The sequence below is a fragment of the Malaclemys terrapin genome, chromosome 3, assembly GCF_027887155.1.
Source record: "Malaclemys terrapin pileata isolate rMalTer1 chromosome 3, rMalTer1.hap1, whole genome shotgun sequence".
Taxonomy (NCBI): domain Eukaryota; kingdom Metazoa; phylum Chordata; order Testudines; family Emydidae; genus Malaclemys; species Malaclemys terrapin.
This window is the reverse complement of record NC_071507.1, coordinates 34,604,844-34,628,193: the sequence shown is the minus strand read 5'-3', so window position 1 is coordinate 34,628,193 and position 23,350 is coordinate 34,604,844. Positions and strand designations below refer to the sequence as shown.

The window sequence follows — 23,350 nt, the reverse complement described above, 5'->3', positions numbered from 1 at the left end:
GTAAGCGGTCAAGAGATAAGAGTGAAGGTCCTCCCATGGATTGGTGACTGCTTATAAGATAGGAAATGAAAGGATAGGAATAAATGGTCAGAATGGAGAGAGGTAAATAGTGGTATCCCCCATGGGTCTGTAGTAGGAACAGTCTTATTCAACATATTCATAAATGATCTGGAGGAAGGGATAAACAGTGAGGTGGCAAAATTTGCAGATACAAAACTACTCAAGATAGTTAAGTCCCGGGCAGTCTGCGAAGAGCTACAAAAGGATCTCACAAAACTGGATGACTGGGCAACAAAATGGCCGATGAAATTCAGTGTTGATAAATGCAAAGTAATCCCAACTATACATATAAAACGATGGGGTCTAAATTGACTGTTACCACTCAAGAAAGAGATCTTGGAGTCATTGTGGATAGTTCTCTGAAAACATGTGCAGCGGCGGTCAAAAAAGCAAACAGAATCCTGGGGATCATTAGGAAAGGGATAGCAAATAAGACAGAAAACATCACATTGCCTCTATATAAATCCATGGTATGCCTACATCTTGAATACTGTGTGCAGATGTGATCTCAAAAAAGATGTATTGGAATTGGAAAAGAGAAACAGAAATGATTAGGGGTATGGAACGTCTGCCCTATGAGGAGAGATGAATAAGACTGGGACTTTTCAGCTTGGAAAAGAAACAACTAAGGGGGGATATGATAGAGGTCTATAAAATCATGATTGTGGAGAAAGTAAATAAGGAAGTGTTATTTACTCCTTCTCATAACACAAGAACTAGGAGTCACCAAATGAAATTAATAGGCAGCAAGTTTAAAATAAACAAAAGGAAGTATTTTTTCACATAACTCAATCAACCTGTGGAACTCCTTGCCAGAGGATACTGTGAAGGGCAAGACTATAACAGGGTTCAAAAAAGAACTAGATAAGTTCATGGAGGATATGTCCATCAGTGGCTACTAGGCAGGATGGGTAGGGATGGTGTTCCTAGCTTCCGTTTGCCAGAAGCTGGGAATGAGCGACTGGGAATGGATCACTTGATGATTACCTGCTCTGTTCATTCCCTCTGGGGCACCAGGCATTGGCCACTGTCAGAAGATAGGATTTTGGGCTAGATGGACCTTTGGTCTGACCCAGTATGGCCATTCTTATGTTTTTACATTTGGCTCCTAGAATAGGTGGATATGTTTTGATTTGCTGAAAATTGGAACAATGTCTTCAAATGTGGAGCATCTGTTCCCTCTTCTGTTCGCCAGGATTGAGAACTAGTTGTTTATACTGTCATTTCTGGCAATCTTAGGACCATTTTATTGAATCTGTGGCTGAAATCCTGACGCCTCTGGAGTCAGTGGCAAAATTCCCATGATTTCAATGGGGCCTTTTATTATTCTGATAATTGATGCATGGCTGACAACCTTGAAAATCCTTTATGCTTATTTACTTTCCTTATCTCCATGACATAGCAATATCATCACTACCATGCTCCTGAGCAAGGAAAGAACAGGATATATTTTAAAGTCCATCATCATTCCTCAGTCACGTTGGGGAGTCACTGTTGAGCAGGCCATTATTGCTCCAGTACTTTCAGCCCCTGCTGGGCAAAGGAGCAAGAAATGTGCGCTGAAAATCAGCCACAATATGGCCATCAGTGTCACTAGGACGAGGCCAATGGGTAAGACCTGAGTTTTACTGTGCATTTTAAATTTAGCCATTTTAAATTCTTTGCTTGTCTGACTCTGAAGTCAAGTTGTTTATTCACTTAAAGAATCTTCAGATATAGAGAGAAGCAGTGACATCAGCAAAAATCAGTGAAGGACCAAGAACTCAAGTTAATCTAGAGAATGAATGACTGGTTCTTTGATCCTGCTGCACTCTTTTATCACTTGAAGGCTAAACTTAGCCCTGTACATACAAATTCTGTTTAACCAGGTTTACTTAGGTTTTAAATATTTGCGGTTTTCTTTTGTGTAGGTTCTGTTGTATAAGAAACTGTTACCACATAATCAGATTGCTGCTATGCAAGCATGGGTAGCTCTCTTCAGATGAGCAGAATGTATTACTAACGTGGAAATACACTTGTTGATTTAAACATGTTACACAAAGAAACACTTCTCTGACCAATTTTTTTTCTAAACAGCATATGAAAATGGCATGGGGAAACTGCTAAACTTTGAATAATAGAGAAATAATCTATTATGGGCAAAATATCAAAAATTATTTCCATTACAGTGAAGTGTAAGAAAACAAGTGATTTTTATTCTGAGGAAAAGATGTTTTGGGTTTAAGTTGTCTAATTAAAAAAAATTAAACTGAAGTATTTACAGGTTATTAATGCGATTAAGCTGAAAAATAAATAAGTTGTAGTGTGAGGAAATAATTTTTGATACAGCAGAGACTTATTTAATGATATAATTTGAAAAATGTCATAGCAGGAGCTCACAGGAGTTGAGCATTAGTACTTTATTTCCCCAGCAGACACTTAATATCAGCAAGCTTAATTTAAAAAAAAAAGTGTATTGCTGTTTTTATTTGAACAAGAAAATAAGGATACAATGGCTTTTAAAAAAGAAACAAAATGTAAAAGTCTGAGGAAGGAAGATCAGTAAGCTGAGGGCCTGTGCATACTTATGCCCCAGTACTCACTTCTGTACACTTCTCTCCAGATGTGACCTGCACTAGAGCACAATACACCATCACTGTGACCCCCTTGTCTCCCTCATTTGGAACACTCATTTGTGATACTAATATTTAGAAGGTTAATTGAGCACTCGGAGTTAGTAGTTGTGAGGAGGGCATTTTTCAATCAACTCGTGGCTGACTGATTTGGGTTTTGAGCTTGAGGAGTGGCTGCTGGATTTGTGGCTATTGATATGAAAAATGTATTAATATGGATAGTAGTCTTAATTTTTGTGAAGGTACTTAAGATCATTAGCTTTTTTAGTTAAGGTATAAATCCAAATAGATAAATTTGTGAGAACAACCTGGGTGAGGGATTTAAAGAAACTCCTGGATTTCAATTTGTGTGGGCTAGGGTGAAAACAGGATTTCACTTTCCCAAGCACACTTCCAGCTAAAGCAAGCAATCACTTCTCTATGACCCCATCACCATAGTACCTACATGACTTAACCTTAATATCAAAAGCCCAGATCTGCAAAGGTATTGAGGCTCCTAACTTCCACTAAATGCCTCTGTGAGTCTTTGCCAAAATAGCTATTTCCTAATGAATGAGAGGCATCGCCTCTGTGACGCTCCTAGTCGCAGGAGCAGCCCGAGACAGCTGAAGGCGGAGGGACATGGGAGGCCTTATCTGCATATATTAAGAAGGCAAAAGCATGATGATTGTAGCTTGATTTTTCGCGTCTGAAGAATGACCCCTCCAGACCCAGTGCATCCAGGGCAGAAAAACAATTCGTATCAAATACAATCTCTTCCTCCTCCTCCCCCCCGCAAAACATGTGTAAGGGGGAGGGACATAAGTCATCCACAAGCCAATGTTTACAGCCCCAGTCACGTTTCTGCCTGACCTGACAGGTGCTCCTAGCCACCTTCCCCTCTGGCCATTCCCGGCCAGCTCGCCCCCGTCTCCCTTCGCTGCTCTGGCTGGGGAAGTGCCCGGGGCAGCAGCGCAGGCCCCTGCACCTCAGCGGCAGCCGAGCTGCGGAGCGAGGTCAGCGAAGCATCCTGCTCGATGCAGCAAGTGATAAGGCACCGCGCGGAGGAGGGAAATCCGTCCCCTGGGCCGGGAGTAGCCGCTGCCGAGGGGAGGGAATTGCCCGCTGCAAAGCAATCGCTGCCCCCCTTCCCAGCACGCTGCCCTGCCCCCTCCAGCCCAGCGAGGTGCTGGCAGGGCTGCTGCGGGGGGCTGTGTGTTGTGTTGTGCAGCGCAGCAGGAGGGGAGACTCCAGCTGCCCTCAACGCCCCCTGCTCCCCCGCGTCCCTTGAGCGCTCCTTGCTGGCCCTGCCACCCTCGCTCGCTCCCCGGGCGCTCCGCCGCCTCTCGCGGCGTTGACCTCATCTCAGCAAGTCCTGCTGGAGCCTGGGTGGACGTGGTGGGAGGGGGTAAAGGGAGGAGGAGGGCTCAGCCAGCTCCCGTCCCCATTGGAGAACGAGCCGCGACAGCTCCAGCGGGAGACGGGGCTAAAGAGGCTGAACCTGCCCCCGGGAGCCCAGGGAAGCCTGAAGTTTTAAAGTGAGAACTTTCTTCTGGCAGGGCTTCAGATTTGAGGGGGAACCCGGTCTCTCCCTTCTCCTTCCCCCCTGGGCGGGCTGTACAATCCTCGGCAGTGTCCTGAGACTGTATGGTCAGCTCAGGGGCGACCTGGCCAGGATTGCTTCAGCCTTTTCCTGGAGGACAACTAGTGCACCAGCGTTGCTGTGAGCTGCGAGAGCGCGAGCTATTCCCCGGCCTTCCCAAACCCGGCTTCCTCCCTCCACGCCTGGGATCTCTAGGCTGCCCGGTGCTTTTTTGGGGCAGGGGGGATCGGCGAGCAGGACACCCACAGCCGTGACCGAGGAGCCCTTGTTGGCAGCCCGAGTTGGTTTAAGCAGCACAAAGGGCAGCAGCCTCAATAATGACAGCTGACAAGGAAAAGAAAAGGTAAGCGGGGTGGGGGCAGAAGGGGCTGGATAGGCTCGGGGGTGGGATGTGCAATGAAAGTGGGAACCGTGTAACTGCAACCGTGGTGCCCGGGGAGAGGCACCGGGGTTGGGATTCCCCGAAGTTATGACGGTCCCAAGGACAGGACCGTGTCTCCTCGCCTGCTGGAGGAGTCATTAGTTGCTGCTGCCTGAGTGACTTCTATTTCTTCCGCAAGTCTGAGGCTGTTGCGTGGAGTCCAGGTCCTGGGGCTGCTCCCCGGCTGGGACTCGGGATGCTTTTCAGGCTAGAGCTGCCTGCCGCTGCTACCCAAGCTGGGGCTTTAGGGATCCAGCAGCAAATGATTGAAGTTCATGGTAGTGATCCCATTGACTGCATGAGCCGGGGATCGGACCCTGAGAGGGGTAGCGGCAGGAAAAATGGTTCTTGGCAGTTAATTGTCTTGGTTGATCCCCGCAGCCGCGAAGGAAGAGGTCATTTCAGCAGGGCAGCAAAGATAACCTTCCTGCCCAAACCGCGCACAGCAAAACAAAAACTTTACACCAGATGTGGAGGATGGTCTTAGCCCTGCTCCTTCCTCTCTGTCTGTCTGTAGCGGCTCAGGCAAAATTCACTCGAGTCCAAGATGGGTTGGTGCAGCAGGTTGCAAAACGTTAATTCCCCACGAGAGGTGAAGGATTAAAAAACAACATAGCAGGTGGGTTAAATTGGCTGCACTGAACAGGGCAGAAGGAATTTAGCAGGATGAACGATTTCCTAAACGTGATCTCAAAAGTAGGTGGTTTCAAAAGCTCCTCGTGATGTCATATAAATTATAGGGAAACGTAGCATATGCAGTCGTGAGGATCCAGCCCTTACTTTCATGCGTCCATGGGAGCTACAGGGAAACGTAATGGATACTCCGTCGCTTCCCCAGGAGAGCACATGAGCAATATAGCCCAGTTTTCCACCTGCCCCCCCCCCCCCCGGTGTGGTTTTAGATTAAGGACTGGGATATAAAGCCAGGCGAGTGTAGGTTCCGCATTAATCCAACCCCGGTTGATAGGAACCCGACTGGAGTCTCAGTGGAAAAGTACCGTGTGTTATTTTCCCAATGGGACTTTCGGCGAGCGCTGGGGTCAGTAGGGAGACATGGGGCTGCAGGCTCGGCTGATTTCAGTCACACCGGTTGTGAGTCCGGACTCATTTCCCTTAAGGGGGCAGAGTGAGTCCGGATTAAGTCCTGTGTGGTCAGTATTTAGCCCAAGCGTTAACTGGAACACTGACTGAGCGGATCGCCTCTACAGCTGCTGCTCCAGGGAGTTGAGCTCAGGGTGGAGTCAGTCCCTTTTCTGTTGAGGGTCTGCACTTTGGTTGCATTGAAAGCGAATATCCTGGTAGTGGCGCTCTGATTAGCTGCATTGGGCAATGTTCAGCTGTCTGTTTTCTGATTGGCTGCACCAGAGAGGTCTCTGACACTCTGAGGCGAAGGCTAGGGTGGGCAAACTTTTTGGTCTGAGGGCCATATTGGGGAATAGAACTTGTATGAAGGGCCATGAATGCTCACAAAATTGGGGTGGGGTTGCGGGTGGGGCGGCTGGAGGGGATGAGTGCTGGTTGGGGGTGTGGGCTCTGGGGTGGGGCTGGGGATGAGGAGTTTGGGGTGTAGGAGGGTGCTCTGGGCTGGGATTGAGGGGTTTGGAGAGTGGGAGGGGGATCAGGGCTGGGACAGGGAGTTGGGGCGTGGGGGAGAGGCTCAGGGGTGCAGGCTCTGAGCGGCACTTACCTCAAGAGGCTCCCAGAAACAATGGCATGTCCCTTCTCCGGCTCCTACGCGGAGGTGCTGCCAGGCGGATCTGCATGCTGCCCCCATCCGCAGGCATAGCCCCTGCAGCTCCCATTGTAGCGCCAGAGAGGGCCATTGGAGTGCGTAGGAGCCAGAGTGGGGCCATGCCACGGCTGGTGTGAGCCCCAGACCCCACTCCCCAGTTTGCCCACCCCTGGGCTAAAGTCTCACCCTCCCCCCTCCATTTACTCCCACTCTCTTGCTCCATCCCTACTCCCTTGAAAAAAATCTTCTGCAAAGTGGGAAAGAACCCACCTTTCTGGTGGGTATCAATCTTCCTCATACAAAGAAGAGCGTACAATATAATGAAAATACATAACTGCACCCATAGCTGGTCATTTGAAACTAAAGGTATGCACATATGTAGACCACAATCAACAACAAATACTAGTTCTCCAGTCTTGTTCTCCAGTTCAGGGTTATTTAGTTCATTAGTTTTCGGGGATTAAGGTAATGCAATTTACAACAAGGTTTATTATCTTTAATGTCAATTAGGTAATTATTTTTTCAGTTGAAGATGGTGTTTTAGAAGGAAGGAATTTTAACAAAACATGCTTCATAATTACAATTACATGGGTATAGTTTACATGTTATGTAAACATTTATTAATTTTATATTGTGATACATCTCAATATATGATGTACTGAGGGTGTACTGTGTAGGTGGCTTCATAATTTTGGGGATCTGATGAAATACCAGAATTTAATATAGGACCTGAGGGGCATGTTGTGTTTTAATTGCCAATCATTTCACTTAAAGTTGAGGGCTCTGGGAATGTGCTGAGCACAGTTATTGGGTAGGTGTTTCTCTCTTACTCTTATTAAATATTTTTTTGTTGCAAGGAGGTGTAAAGTAAGGTTTTCTGTCCAAGTAAAACAGAAATCCAGGTATTCAAGCTCCGTAATTACCACTGACAATCTACTGAATCTTAATACAAATTGTTTGGTGCTCTGTATTACACATGTTACAGGTGGAAACAAAAGGAAAGAAATCAGGAACTATAGTGCAAAACTGGCAGACATTTAACTCGTGAAATCAATGAGAGTACTGGCATGAGTAAAGACTATCCAAGTGATTAAAAATTGTAGGATTGACCCATGCGTTGAGATATTCAAGCTATTTTATGCTATCAGTGTTTGCAAGATTGACTTTTGTCATTGAATACAGAAATATGTAAATAAAAGCTTTAATTTATGAAGGAAATACCTTATCTTGCCATTGTTCATATATAGTTGTTTCATTTACTGATATACTAAGCTTCTAAAAATTGTATTTAATATTTCATTTTAATTTGTGCACTAGCTCCAGATCATTGACTAAGCTACACTATGAGCAGTGTGAAAATTATTGCACTGGATAACTTTAGAACCATCAGCATATCAGATATTAATTTATTAGGGCGATATACTTTATCTTAACAGCACATTTGTTCTACATATGAGTTAACATTCTATGCAAACAATGAAGTACTGGATAATGTTATGTACCCTCATAATTCCGTTTTTAAGAGAATAGTGAAAAAATTATGGTACAGTAAGGTGTGTTTATAAAAATATGTAGTATGTTTAATAAAGGGCTGAAATAATCTTCAGGCTGAAAATTCACAATTTTAACAAAAGATAGTAATATCACAGTTTTTAACAAAAAATTCACTCTTAATCACCTAAAACTATAAGGGAATGAGCACTGTCTAGTGCACAGAGAACTTTGAAACTAAGCAGATCTTAGGGTATGACTACACTGCAATTAAACCCCTGTGATGGGGCTGTAATATTGCAGCGTAGATGTTTGGGCTCGGGCTCGGCTTGCCAGCCATAGGTGTTTTGCAGTGTAGACATACCCGTAGATGGCAAATGTCTCGAGACAACAGTATAATTGCCAAAGCAGATCAGTTACTATATGTCATGCTGCATCATTGAGAGTAGCTAAAAAGTTCAGTTCTCCAGGGGCAGGTCTTGCCACAGATGCTGAAGTTTTAAGTCTCAGGGCCAGAAGACGAAACCAGTGCACTACTGGTTCTTGAGGCTTACTGCACATTCTTCTTTCCTCTCTTTGGTTTTCTCTCTCTAAAGTGCCTAAGAATATACTTTAGATACAGCACAATACTGAAATTTAGGAGATCTGGGTTCTAATTTACTGGCTCTGGCACTGACTCAAGCGTGATCTTAAGTAAATCACTTGACATTCTTGTGCCAATTTCCATATCTCAGAAGTAGGGTAATAATACTTATCTACCTCTTAGGGGTGTAATAGAGGTGAGATATAATGTTTGTACGGTGCTTTGAGATGAAAGGTCATGTATCTAGTTCAGTATTCTTGCAGATGTGTGTGTATGAATGTATGTACAGGAATATTCTGCATAGCCAATTGAAACTTAATATATTTTATTTTCATTTGTTACTTTTATATGAATGATTTATTGCCTTTAGTTTATCAGTTGCTACAGTATTATTAGCTTGATTTCTAGCTGGATATACAGCTGGAAACTTAATGTGGCTAACTTAATATCACAATTTATAAATCGATTTCATAGAGAAAAAGTGGTGATGGTAATAAAAATCTGTTTTGTAGGACTTCCAGGCAAGTCTTGAGGCATAAGCCTTGAGGAACAGTTCTACCACCATAAAACAAGAGGCACTCCATGAAGGATAATCCAGAACATTTTACATTGTGCTCCATTTAAATCAAAGATCATCCTCGGATTCTCACATGGGAGTTATATTTCAGTCCAAGTCAAAGAGATCTGAGTAACATTTTATGTAGAATTGTCATGTTGTGTCACTCTCATTAGTAGATGTAATGTGCGTTTCTTAAAATAAAAATCTGGTCTGAGTCTTCTACCACCCACTTTGATGTAAAATGAATAGATCCATTACTTTAAATTAGTCAGTGGAAAGCTTCTTGTAGGTATTTGTATTTTTAAACAAAAAGTAACTATTTCTTGGAATATTAATATATTTTAAGAAATCATTGAAAGAATAAAACAAATTTTGCTTGCAAGATAATGTAAACTAAGAGTAATCAATATAGCATACATTTAATCTTCATATTCCAAATGTGGCCATAAACAAAATCATCATACAGGTTTTTTTTTCATATGATATTTCAGTGTTCTGAGAAGTTCTTTTCAGATATTTGAAATGTCTTTGGTTTTTATTTAATCATGATTAATTTTTGTTTGTATTTGGTTATAATTTTTTTATAATTACGATTTTTTTTCTTCAAGACACATTGCAGGACCAACTAGATTTTGCTCTGTATTTATCAGGAACATAGGATTTAGTGTTTCGTGTAGAACAGTCTTTGGAGTAAAGCGAATGAGTGCAGACACTGTCAAAGCTGTTCTTTTGCTCAAAGTGAACATTGATGATGCTTGTTCGGGGTTGCCTGATAAATTCATTCAGAACACAGATTGCTGGGAAAAAAACCCAGTAGAGATTTTTCAAGTTGAGAAAATGAACAATTTAGACTATGAGAGATATGCATGTGCCACTGCTGAGCCAGAATCTGGCAGTAGTGATTTTTAAGTGTACTTTTGTATGATTCTTTCATTATTCCCTCCCCCCGCCCCATGTCTGCAGAAAAGTTAGTGATTGTTAATGACACTATACTGATGTCAGACAGATTTTTTTTTTTATAAGCCGTGCAAATTTTAGGTGCTGCACTAGAAGGGGAAGGGGACAGGGTGTGAAAAAATTGACCAAAAGACCAAACATCTGATACTTAAATATCCCTGTTCAACTATGGCTAGATAACTGAATGCTGTCTATTAATATTTAAAGCTTGATACTGCTAAGTACTAAAAAACTCTCATGAGATACTTTGTGCCTTCGACTCCCATTGACCTCTCCCTTAAAGGACTGATTCTGCACAACTGATGTCAATGAGAATTTTGCCATTTTCTTTAATCAGAGAGGGATAGGGTCCTAAGAGCTTTACCATCAATAGTAGCCTGCAAATCCTTACTCACAAAAGAACTAATCCAACTGTCGGAAACCAAGTCCCTTAGATTTCATTGGCACCCACATCCAATTAGAAGGGGTGGGTTTCAGTTCCCCAGCCACTGTTCATTCCACTCATATACAGCCCAAATATTTGGACTTTAAACAGGTTGAATGGATTTCACCCTGATAACTGTGCAGAATGTGGGCATTTGTTGACATTTGTGAGACTACTAAAATTGTCTGGGTTTCTGCCAAGTTATATATACTTTTGACTTCACAAAAACTGTTTCTGTCAAAATTCATAACCACTCACAAGATGAATGCTAAAATCTGGCATCCTTGAGTGGAGTACCTCATTTTGATTTCCTGTTTGTCAAATAACATTGCATTTTCTACTAAGCTGTTCTTATCCCCAGTTATCATATATTCACCCTGTTCAGATACTATGGAAGCCTTCAGTACTGGAAATCTGTTATTATGGTATCCTTCATATTTAGGGACTTTGCCATAAATCTAAATAATGAATCTCCTCTTGCTTTCTATAGCACATCTAATTTTATGATGTAGCATTCTCACATCTGGAAATTCCAGTGTATAAATTTCAAAACAAGGGCTGTTGTGCACTGTGAATTCTATAACTGTGTTTTTAAATACTTCCACTAACTGCAAAAATTTGACCTATCTACAAAGAATTATAAACTTCCAGCGAACAAAATTTTATTTTCCTACCTTTCAGAGTTTTACAAACTATGCAGAAAGGGGGAAAAAAAGTAGTGGAGCATTGTCTTGAAAACCCAGGTTCTGGAGAGCCAGATACTACAACCTTTATTCCTAGAAGCAGTTCTTACTGATGTAGGTAGTCCCATTGAAGTCAATGGAATTATAGCACTTGTATGAGTAAGCACTGAAGGATTGGGATGTTGTTACCAGCATAAGAGTCCATTTTGCAAAGAGTGAAAGGAAGTTGTGTAATGAATTGCAATTCATATTTCAAATGTGAGCATAGAACTGTACTTTCTTACTCAGTTGTAGTTTTTTCCAAATGTAGTGGTTGAACTACAATGCTCAAGCTCCAGTCTCGGCTGAAACTCATTATAATCGCATCTGACGAAGTGGGTATTCACCCACAAAAGCTTATGCTCCAATACATCTGTTAGTCTTAAAGGTGCCACAGGACCCTCTGTTGCTTTTTACAGATCCAGACTAACACTGCTACCCCTCTGATACTTTCTTTACACTGTGCATCTTGCTACATGACCTGAAAAAACAGCCTTGCAGAGAGAAAAACCTATTTCATTTTGGTTCATTTGACTCCTCTCAAGTTGTGAATATCAGGTAAAGGAATTAATTGATGGCAATGAGGCACAGTAATAAAGGCAGATTATTTTAAATACAGTAAATTCTCTAATAAAAAGGTGGGTGAGGTAATATCTTTTACTGGACCAACTTCTGTTGGCCAAAGAGACAAGCTTTCGAGCTTACACAGAGGTCTTCTTCAAGTCTGGGAAAGGTACTCGGAGGGTATGTCTACAGTGCCGCTGGCCTGTGTCACCTAACTCAGGTTCACAGGGCTTGGGCTGAGGGGTTACAAAACTGTGATGTAGGTGTTCGGGCTCAGGCTGGATCCTGGGCTCTGGCACACTCCCCACTCGCTGGGACCCAGATCCTGGGCTACAGCCCAAGCCCGAACATCTACACTGACTGCAGTTTTATAGCCCCATGAGCCTGTGTTGACTGACACAGGCTTGCCACGAGTGTTTTATTGCAGTTATTGCAGTGTAGACACACCCAAGTGTCACACCTAAATACAAGGTGGAACAGATTTGTTTATCATGAGAGTTAACATGTTGTAAGACAGTGGCTCTCAACCTTTCTAGACTACTGTACCTCTTTCAGAGTCTGATTTGACTTGCGTTCCCCCAGGTTACACCTCACTTAAAAAATCAGATATAAAAATACACAAGTGCCAACTCTGTCCACATATCTATTCAAGTGACATCATCATAGGACCTAATCACATCAGCCATACCATCAGGGGCTCGTTCACCTGCACATCTACCAATGTGATATATGCCATCATGTGCCAGCAATGCCCCTCTGCCATGTACATTGGCCAAACCGGACAGTCTCTACGCAAAAGAATTAATGGACACAAATCTGACATCAGGAATCAAAATACTCAAAAACCAGTGGGAGAACACTTTAACCTGTCTGGTCATTCAGTGACAGACCTGCGGGTGGCTATATTACAACAGAAAAACTTCAAAAACAGACTCCAAAGAGAGACTGCAGAGCTAGAATTGATATGCAAACTAGACACAATCAACTCCGGTTTGAATAAGGACTGGGAATGGCTGAGCCATTACAAATGTTGACTATCTCCCCTTATAAGTACTCTCACACTTCTTATCACACTGTCTGTACTCGGCTAGCTTGATTATCACTTCAAAAGTTTTTTTTTTTTTTTTTTTTTCTCTTAATTAATTGGCCTCTCAGAGTTGGTAAGACAACTCCCACCTGTTTATGCTCTCTGTATGTGTGTATATATATCTCCTCATTATATGTTCCATTCTATATGCATCCGAAGAAGTGGGCTATAGTCCACGAAAGCTTATGCTCTAATAAATTTGTTAGTCTCTAAGGTGCCACAAGTACTCCTGTTCTTCTTTTTGCGGATACAGACTAACACGGCTGTTACTCTGAAACAAGTGTCACGGCACACTATTACTGAAAAATTGCTTACTTTCTCGTTTTTACCATATAATTATAAAATAAATCAACTGGAATATAAATATTGTACTTACATTTCAGTGCACAGTATATAGAGCAGTATAAACAAGTTATTATCTGTATGAAATTTTAGTTTGTACTTGCTTTGCTAGTGCTTTTTATGTAGTCTGTAAAACTAAGCAAATATCTAGATGAGTTGATGGTACCCCCAGAAGACCTCTGAATACCCCCAGGGGTACATTTACGCCTGGTTGAGAACCACTGTTGTAAGACACCCATTCCAGGTAAAGTGAGTAATTAACACCTCTGCAATAAGAGGACAAAGGACCCTGCCCTAACAGATGCAAAACCTGGAGATGTCTCTCCACTGGTATGATGATCAGTATGCCTCACAACATATCTTTCAAGATCCATAGGTCCTACTCAAAACATGTGGTATACCTTATCCACTGTACTAAATGTCCCAATAACAACTTTGTGGGTGAAACAAGACAATCACTATGCTCTAGAATGAACACAAATAGAAAAGATAAAAACACCATATCACCTGTGAGTGAACATTTTTCACAAAATGCTCACTCCATACCTGACCTCTCAGTCCTTATCCTCAAAAGAAACCTGCACAACCTTCAAAGGATGAGCCTGGGAGCTTAAATTAATAACTTTGTTAGACACTAAAAATCATGGACTTAATAAAGACACTGGCTTATTACAACAATCTATAACCCACTAACCCGCCTGTGTCCCACCTATGACTGGAGAGGTGTTAACTGCAGACTTCACCTTGAATGGTCTCTTACAACATGTTAACTTCTTATGCTAAATAATCTATTCCACTTTGTTTCTAGCTGTGTCAATGAATACTTTTCCCAGACCTGAAGAAGAGCTCTGTCTCAACTTGACTGCTTTCTCTTTAATCATCAGAAATTTGGTCCAATAAAAGACATTACATCACCCACCTTGTCTCCCTAATGTCCCGAGACCAACACAGCTATAATAACACTGCAAACAAATAGCTAATTCTATTCACAGAAATGCTTTTTCCATTTAGATCTGTTAATGATGAAGTGCGATGATCAGGGTTTTCTTTTAAATATTAGTGTGTTTGCTTATATATCATATATACATGCTGGGAGAAATTCTGGATGTGCATTTCACTTTATGGCATACTGTAGGGCATGAAGTATATACCAATAGCCAGGACACACCATTATAGATTAAAACAAAAATGCAAATATGGTACACTATGCAGGTGCAGTTTTTTATATTACTTCCTTGAGATAAATCCTGTTATCTGTCAGTATAGTGCTGTGTTCAGTAGCTGCTTAAACATTAGTTGGAGCAAAGTGTTTTAACTAGCTGGTGCTAGTAAGAGCTTAATCACTTAGAGACAGTATTTGCTTTCTATTAGACTTGCAAGATTATTCACAACTACCAAGTTTCCTTTTTGTATAAAAGAAAAATGTGTGAAACTGTATAATGCTGCTTTCCAATAGCACTGTAGAATACAATATTTGTTTTGTGACGTACAGTTGACCAGTTGGATGATAACAGCTAGTGTCCCAAATTAGCCATATTTAATTATACTTTTTAGTACCAAAGAGTCCTGTGGCACCTTATAGACTAACAGACGTATAGGAGCATGAGCTTTCGTGGGTGAATACCCACTTCTTCGGATGCATCCGAAGAAGTGGGTATCGCCCACGAAAGCTCTTTAGATGCATCCGAAGAAGTGGGTATCGCCCACGAAAGCTCTTTAGATGCATCCGAAGAAGTGGGTATTTACCCACGAAAGCTCATGCTCCTATACGTCTGTTAGTCTATAAGGTGCCACAGGACTCTTTGCTGCTTTTACAGATCCAGACTAACACGGCTACCCCTTTGATACTTTTTAGTACGTTAGCCTAAATTTAATGATGATTTTGAATCTTTTGCCTGGATGATTGTATTTAGCTCTAGAATTTTTTTTAATTGTTAAGAATTGTACCACAAACAGTCCTTTGCAAACTCTGTGTGCCATTTTAGATATTAAAACAATTTTAGGCTGTTTTTATAAAGAGTTTGAGGTGGGATAAAATATCCATTGTGCTCCACTGTCCATCACATTACATGACACAGCAAATATTGAATATTCCATTCTATAGAAGCTCATTAAATGTTTTGTCTAACAAGAAGCAAAGTTGCTTTAGTTGAATTTTTGTGTCTGATCTTCAATCAAAGAGGTGCCCTGATCTTGACCCTTCCTGTATGTATGATTATGTGGAGTCAGCAGTTTTCTTTGATTAATGGAATGTTTAGGGTGTTCCCTCTGAAAAAGTTCAGAAAACTTTACAAATGTTCTATTTTAGCCTGTGGTTGTGAGATTAATATCGGATTATTGCAGCTTTATGGATAGTTTTGTGCATCTGGGCAGAAGCAGAATGGTTGGTTTGTATTGTTTTTTAATGAGGACAGTAGATTTTGTTTTTTTCTGTTTCATTCCAGCTAAAATGTAGGCAAACATACTCTGCTCTGTATATCAACAATAATAATGACTGGTATCTTGATTCTACACTGTATTTATTTATGTTGCAAGCCAATTAGAAGCAAAGGAGAGATCTAATAGTTTTACATTTTCAATCTCAAATTTAACATTTGCCTTTAAACCCTTTAAGAATATACATAGCCGAAACAGAACTAAATAGTCTTTTTTTCTAAAAGTCCTTAGTAATTCAGATGTGTAACAAAATATATTAGAAGTAAAAGCAAGCTTTAAAAAATCTACTGCTCAACAACTTGTGCCTCTCTGTCCATCACCAAGGAGCAAAATGTGAAAAAAGTCAAAATTATTAAAATGTTTCTCATCTATAAAAGTAGTCTGGTATGTGAAGTTGATATTAGTTAAATAATTCTCAAAGAAGGAAAATATCAACATGAAACGTGTCAAATTTTGTCTATGAAGCACGCTGAATTGCACTTTTTAATTATGGTCCCTAGGTTGAGCCTACAAAATTAAGACCATATATGGAATAGTGTACCTAAATGACTTAGAAATCTGGGGCCAGATCCCCAGCTGATGTACATTGGGTTAGTTCTGTTAAAGACAATGGAGCAGAATCAGTAAGCTTTTAAGTCAACACTTGTCATTGGGATAACTAGGGGCAATTCACATCTCTTGCAACTGTATTTTTCCTGAGTGTACATGCAGAAAAGATGGTTATAGCACTTTTCAAGAACTCCCCTTACTAAAAAGTGTAATTGTACTAGTTGCAATAATCACAAACACGTGGCGGAATAAAGGCTTAGTGAGCTGAATCTTTATTACATCAAGGATATCTGTCTCTAAATTTTAAAATCTTTAGGGGAAAAAACAATAGTAGTGTATCAAATCCATAGATGCTAGGAAGCTAATATAAGTGCTTAATGAAATGGGTCTTTGGACTCCAAGATCAATAGAAAGGAAACTGTTTTAATTGATTATTTCTTATAAACGAAGGATCGAGAGTCAACTTAAATGTCCGTAAACTTTCATTTTAATAACTTGAGCAATGTAGGTATTGGGTTTTCTTTCTTGTTGTTAGGCTGTTTGCTTTGATGATCAACCTTCATGTTATGTGAAGATTGCATGTTATGAGTAGTTCTTCAACTCTTTCAATGTATCATCTCCAACAGCAATCTGAAGACTATTGATTCCAAAGGCAGCTGGATGCCTGTTCTCCCAGTTGGACAGGAATACAACTAGATGATCATTTTGACCAAATGAAGTTGTGTGTTTTTTTGATGGAGTAGAATGGTTGCCACAATCTGCTTCAATCCCTGTGCATACTATACTCTGTAGTGTACTGATATTCATGAGAGATGCTATATAAATTAATCACTCTTTTTTTTTTTTTCACTATCTGTTAGCTACTGGGTCTTTGTAATTGTTTTTCAGAAAATAAAAAGTCTGAATTAGGTACCTACTGATGCGAAATGTTGTGCACCTCTCTAAATTAATCAGCACCTTCAACTTCCACTGTGACTTCATTGGCTTTCCATTGACTCCTTTCCTGTTCTTTCTTTCCTATTGTGCAGCATGTGGCAGGATCAGAAACTAGAATACTACAGCGTTTTTATACATTTAGATATGTCAATTGCACATACTTAATTGACATTTCTTTTAAAAGCCCTTCCCTTAATGATGGACTTTGAATTTTGGACTGTCCCTTCTCATTTTAGAAAATACAAATGTATTGTCTAAGGAAAAGATAAAGTATCATTAGCTAGCAGTCTGAAAGTATATGTGGTAATAACATTACAGAATCATTAAAAACTTCTTTGCAACCAATAAAATATGAATATTATGTATTGTAAATATTTGTGCACTCCATTATCTGAGTCTGAAAACATATTTGGAGGCTGAAGATAGACAAATTCAGACTAGAAATAAGGCACAAGGTAACAATCATGGTAATTAACCATTAGAACAACTAACTTAGGGATGTGGTGGATTCTCCATCACTTGCAGTTTTGAGTCAGGACTCAATGTCTTTCTAAAGGGCGTGCAGTAGCTCAAACAGAAGACAGGAGGTTTGATGCAGAAATTATTGGGTGAGCGTCTTTGGACTGTGTTATGCAGCAGGTCAGTCTCGATCAGAGGTTCTCAAACTGTGGTCCGAGCTCCATTCAGATGGTCCACGGATAGTTTCCCCCTAAGGTGCGCACCTGCACACAGCCGTGGCTCCACTAATTAGGTGCCTGGACCCTGGAGAAGATGCAAATGTAAGGTGAGATGGTGGCCTTGGAGGGAATAGGGGGTAAGTGGGAGGGGGCAGTGGGGTGAGAAGAAAGGGTGGGGGGAATTAGGGACATGCAGGGCTGTGGCAGCCAGAGAAAGAGGCAACTTTCCCCAGCACCAGGACTGGGGCTGCCGGGGAGAGACGGCCCTCCTTCCCAGCCTCAGCTCTGTGGCGGTGGAGAGACCCCCCTCCCTCCTTCCCAGCCCCAGCTCAGGAGCTGCCATGGGGGGAGGGCGAGGGCACATCCATCGCATTAGAAAGGTAAGACTATTGATATTAAAATATGAGTTGTGGGCTTTTATTTGTAGAACAAAAAAATTATTATACAGGTTTTTTTATATAATGCTTTTATCCAAAGCACTTTACAATAGTTAGCTAATGGTACAAACAACATTTGGAAAGATCATTAAGTGATGGGCCGAGACCCTCAGCAATTTTCTAGTGGTCCGTGGAAAAAAAAGTTTGGAAACCACTGGTCTAGATGATCATGATGGTCTGTTCGGTCCTTAGAATATATGAATATTTTCATTATTATTGTTAAAAGATAAAACAAATATGATTAAGCATAGCATTAATGATAAAAGAATATCATTTGCTGCTGAATATAGTTTCTGAATGTTGAGGCATGCAAGATGAAGAAAAAGTGCAAAATTAATGAAGAAACATCACAAAGTTTCTAAATAATTAAAAGAGACTAATAATTCTAGATTCAGTTTCTAGGAATGCAAGCAAACAAACAAAAGTACAGTACTTCATACACTACTTATATTATCATACACCTCTACCCTTACATAACACGGTTCTCTGGAGCCAAAAAATCTTACCGCGTTATAGGTGAAACCGCGTTATATTGGGTAGGGAAGGCTCCTTGCCCCCTGACCGCCCCCCGAGACCCTCTGCCCCTTATCTAACCCCTCAGCCCCAGCCTGGCCCCTTAACACGCCGCTCAGAGCAGGGTGTCGGAGCCGTCCCTAGAGGGGTGTGAAGCCCGGGACAAATCAGCCTCCCCACTAGTCTCCTCACCGTCCGCCCAGCGCTGCTGCCTGCCCGGCCACCGCTTGCCTCCTCACCCCACCTACCTGCCTGCCTGCCTGCCACTCGCCTCCCCGCTCGTCTCCTCACAGTCTGTCCGGTGTGCCTCCTTGCATCCGCCCAACCGCCGCTCTTCTGCTCGCCATCTTCCCACCCGCCTGCCTCCTCACCCCCTCCTTCCTGCAGCTCACCTCCCCATTCTCCTCCTCACCCTGCTTGCCCTCCCGCCTGCCTCCCATTCTTAACATGCCGCTCAAAGCAGTATGTCAGAGTCGGACATGCTGACGCGCTGATCCTCCGGAGCGCGCAGCCCCGCCCCCCAGAGCGCTGCTTTACCTCATTATATCCGAATTTGTGTTATATCGGGTCGCGTTATATCGGGGTAGAGGTGTACTTATACAAATGGCTACCTTTCCTAAGTAAGTTACTGCCATAGGAAACCTAGTACAATAGTATTCACAAATATACTTAGTACATCTGGGATCCACTATTTATTTAGGAGACCACTTTCTTTAAGTAACCAATTTTTGTCAGTCCTCTAAAATAGGTTTTCTTGTACATAGTACACTGTAATTTACAAATACGTGAAATAATTTACAGTACTACTTGAAATAATCTACAGTATTTCATGAAAAACAATGTGCATTATTAAGCTCATTTTCCTGCAGCATAAAGCCCTTGCAATTTTATGTTCTTGGAGCCTTTAATTAATTAAATTTTTGTGTGCACAGTGAAAAATCATTTGATGGTCATGAGAATTTTGATATGAATGGGTTTAATAGCACTTCAATAGTCGGTATACTGTAGTTCACCTTTAGAACACACATTTGTGCACTTGCACAACAAATGTTTGCTTAGTATTAAGACAGAGAAGTATGAAGGTCACATGTTAGTGGTTATGAAGGAGCTTTTATAAATGTAATGGAACAAGATTCCCTGTATTTTATTTCACCAGAGGTACATAATGGACACAATAAATGGTAGCATAGTCACTGCACTTAATCTCTGCACTTAAACTCTGAGTAACACTCAGTTCATTTTCACTTGCATTTAACAATGCATTTGTATGATAAACCACAGACCAATCCTTTAAATATCACTCTTGTTATAACACTCCAGTTATTATCAGTGAATCTCCAAGGCCTGTGCATTCACAATTATATTACCTTCTGTATGAGTGAATTCTTGACATTATCAACTCTGCTTATTGTCACAGTACTTTGAAGATCTTTGATGTGACATTAAAATACAGTAATTTGACTGGCTTTATATATAATGGAAAATGTGCTATTGCTTACAGATCAAACTTAAGCCATCACAATAATTTTAATTCTAACTGCAACTTGCTTCACACTCTAAAGCATTTTCTGTGGCACAGTATATGAGGCTGCTGCGTCTAGTTTTATATACTATTATTGTACAATAGTGTTCTTGATCATTGTCAGTCTCATAGAGGATATAATTCCACTTATTGGAGCCCATGAGATCATAGAATCATAGAATCATAGAATATCAGGGTTGGAAGGGACCTCAGGAGGTCATCTAGTCCAACCCCCTGCTCAAAGCAGGACCAATTCCCAACTAAATCATCCCAGCCAGGGCTTTGTCAAGCCGGGCCTTAAAAACCTCCAAGGAAGGAGACTCCACCACCTCCCTAGGTAACGCATTCCAGTGCTTCACCACCCTGCTAGTGAAATAGTGTTTCCTAATATCCAACCTGGACCTTCCCCACTGCAACTTGAGACCATTGCTCCTTGTTCTGTCATCTGCCACCACTGAGAACAGCCGAGCTCCATCCTCTTTGGAACCCCCCTTCAGGTAGTTGAAGGCTGCTATCAAATCCCCCCATATTCTTCTCTTCTGGAGACTAAACAATCCCAGTTCCCTCAGCCTCTCCTCATAAGTCATGTGCTCCAGACCCCTAATCATTTTTGTTGCCCTCCGCTGGACTCTTTACAATTTTTCCACATCCTTCTTGTAGTGTGGGTCCCAAAACTGGACACAGTACTCCAGATGAAGCCTCACCAATGTCGAATAAAGGGGAATGATCACATTCCTCGATCTGCTGGCAATGCCCCTACTTATACAGCCCAAAATGCCGTTAGCCTTCTTGGCAACAAGAGCACACTGTTGACTCATATCCAGCTTCTCGTCCACTGTGACCCCTAGGTCCTTTTCTGCAGAACTGCTACCTAGCCATTCGGTCCCTATTCTGTAGCAGTGAATGGGATTCTTCCGTCCTAAGTGCAGGACTCTGCACTTGTCCTTGTTGAACCTCATCAAGTTTTTTTTTGGCCCAATCCTCTAATTTGTCTAGGTCCCTCTGTATCCGATCCCCACCCTCTAGTGTAACTACATACAGTACTGGCTTGCTGCTGCTCCCGCTGAATTCAATAGGAGCAAGAATGGCTTTGTAAATAATCTTCTGATTAGTAAAATGATACAAAGACTTGTAGGGTGAAGTCCTGAATTCAGAACTTATTTGGGTAATAGAAGCTTTGCTTGGGTAAGTTCTGAGTAAAGGACTCCAGGCTTTGGATATGAGGGCTATATTGTGCCATGAATTTTTAAGCAGTACTTTTATTGGAATGAAAAAATTGATGACCACTATGGCCAGTGTATTTGAATGACTCATGGATTTTACTAAGGGCTAGATTGTCTCTCTTGTGGGGGAGGAAAAACTCTGCTAGAATTCTCTTGGAGAGCTTCTTCCACATTGTTCTGTTGGGAGGGTGGGGTTTCCTCTCTCCCTCCCCCCCTGCCCTACAGGAATGAACTGTAAAGTCTGCCACTAAACCCCACTGATTCCCAGGAAGGGAGGGTCATCAGCATGAAGGCCTTGTGCCCCTGATTACCTCTGGTTCTGGCTGCCCTTAGGATTCCCCCTTTTAATGAAGATCCCTGCCATAAAGGAGGATCCATGGGAAAAGGACTGTGCTGCTTTTCCCAGGGAATCTCCAGGTGGCCTAACCCAGCCACTTCCCACCCTACTCTGAAGCCAATTCTAAACAAATGCAGTTTGGGGAAAGTCAGTGGAGGCAGCTGACTCCTCCACATAGGATGGGTGAGCTCCATGCATGGAGGAGATCCTCTTTTTGTGGTCGCATTGAAGGCAACATCTGACTCTAGTGGGACAATGTGGTTCCTGCAGTTAAGAAAATGTTGGTGGTTGATTTTGACACAGCATCTTTCTCACCTGACACTGATTTTGACAACTTAAACATGTGCTCTTAAAATGCTAACCCAAAGTTGCTGGATCACTGTTTTCAGTTTGACAGCAGAACCTCTCTCTGGCAGCTTTGTTCAGCCCCTGATGAACTCTTCAGTGCTACAGCTGTAATAACGTTGTTGTTATAACTGAAGACTTTATTTTCTTACAGTTGTATTTTCCTCTCAAAGTGATTTGAAGGATATGTTATTGCCATTACTAACCAGAGGGATATTTCTAAGAAAACATCCTTTCTACTATCAAGTTGTCTTAACATTGCCACAGGTTTTTACATAGTAGAGCTATATATTCTACAAATGATTCAGACAAAGAGAATACCCTATTTACATAGGCATGTACTGACCTGAAAGTGGAATATAAGCAGGTGCAGATGTTTGCAGGGAAACTTAATACCGCTGTTTAGAAACACTCATTATTACCCATAGAAAAACATTGTTTATTAACCATGTAACCAGCCAATCCAGAGCCATGTCAAAATGAGGATCTGCAAGCTGAGGATGTCATTTTGTGAATTTCAACTCTGAACTCAGTTCTTTGCTCTGACACTGGCTCAGTGCCGGAAGCACTATGAAAGGAGTACACCAAGATCTGTTTCTGGCAACCCCTTTGACTGATACAAGATAACCTCTGACAGGCTCTAGAAACAGCCAGATTTACCACAGCCAGAAGGCTGGCTCTTCAGGAAAGGTCTTTATGGTGGGGGGTTTGGCGCAAATGGAACTAGGGAGGGTTTGCACTTCCTAGAGCTAAAATTATCCCTTATCAAGAACAGACATCATCCATTGAACTTTCTTAAATTACAGTCAGGTGTTTGGAATTAAATACCCAATGGCCAAGTTCAGAGGTGATGTAACTTCTGGTGTAAATTACTTGTTGAGGGATTAAAAGGGAGTGAATATGGCAGGAAAAGCATCTAAACTTTTGTAGAGAGGAAGAACCCTGGTTAAGGGTCTGGATAGGGAGTCAGGAAATCTGAGTTCGGTTTCTGGTGCTGCCACCAACTTCCTGTGTGATCTCTGGAAATTTAGTTAATTGCTTTGTGCCTCAGTTTTCCGTTTGTAAAAGGAGGTAGTATTACATCATCACTTCCACCCTTTGTCATATCTATTTAAATTGAAAATTTTTTAGTAGGGACTTGCTCTGCCCAGCACAATGAAATCTGTACCTTGATTGGGACTCCTAAATAAGAATAATTAATAAGAAGGCCAAATAAAATAGTGAGGCCTATGTTACCTT

The 23,350-nt window shown here is 41.6% G+C and overlaps 1 protein-coding gene across 1 annotated transcript in view; it reads left to right on the top strand.

Moving 5' to 3' along the window:
- The first annotated feature begins 4,176 nt into the window (after nt 1-4,176).
- Nucleotides 4,177-23,350, top strand: part of EPAS1 (endothelial PAS domain protein 1) — a 157,875-nt gene continuing 138,701 nt past the window's right edge. Inside the window, exon 1 of the mRNA XM_054023329.1 lies at nt 4,177-4,597. Within this exon, the coding sequence (XP_053879304.1) occupies nt 4,572-4,597 (26 nt within the window). The 5' untranslated portion in view covers nt 4,177-4,571. The remainder of the gene's footprint in view (nt 4,598-23,350) is intronic.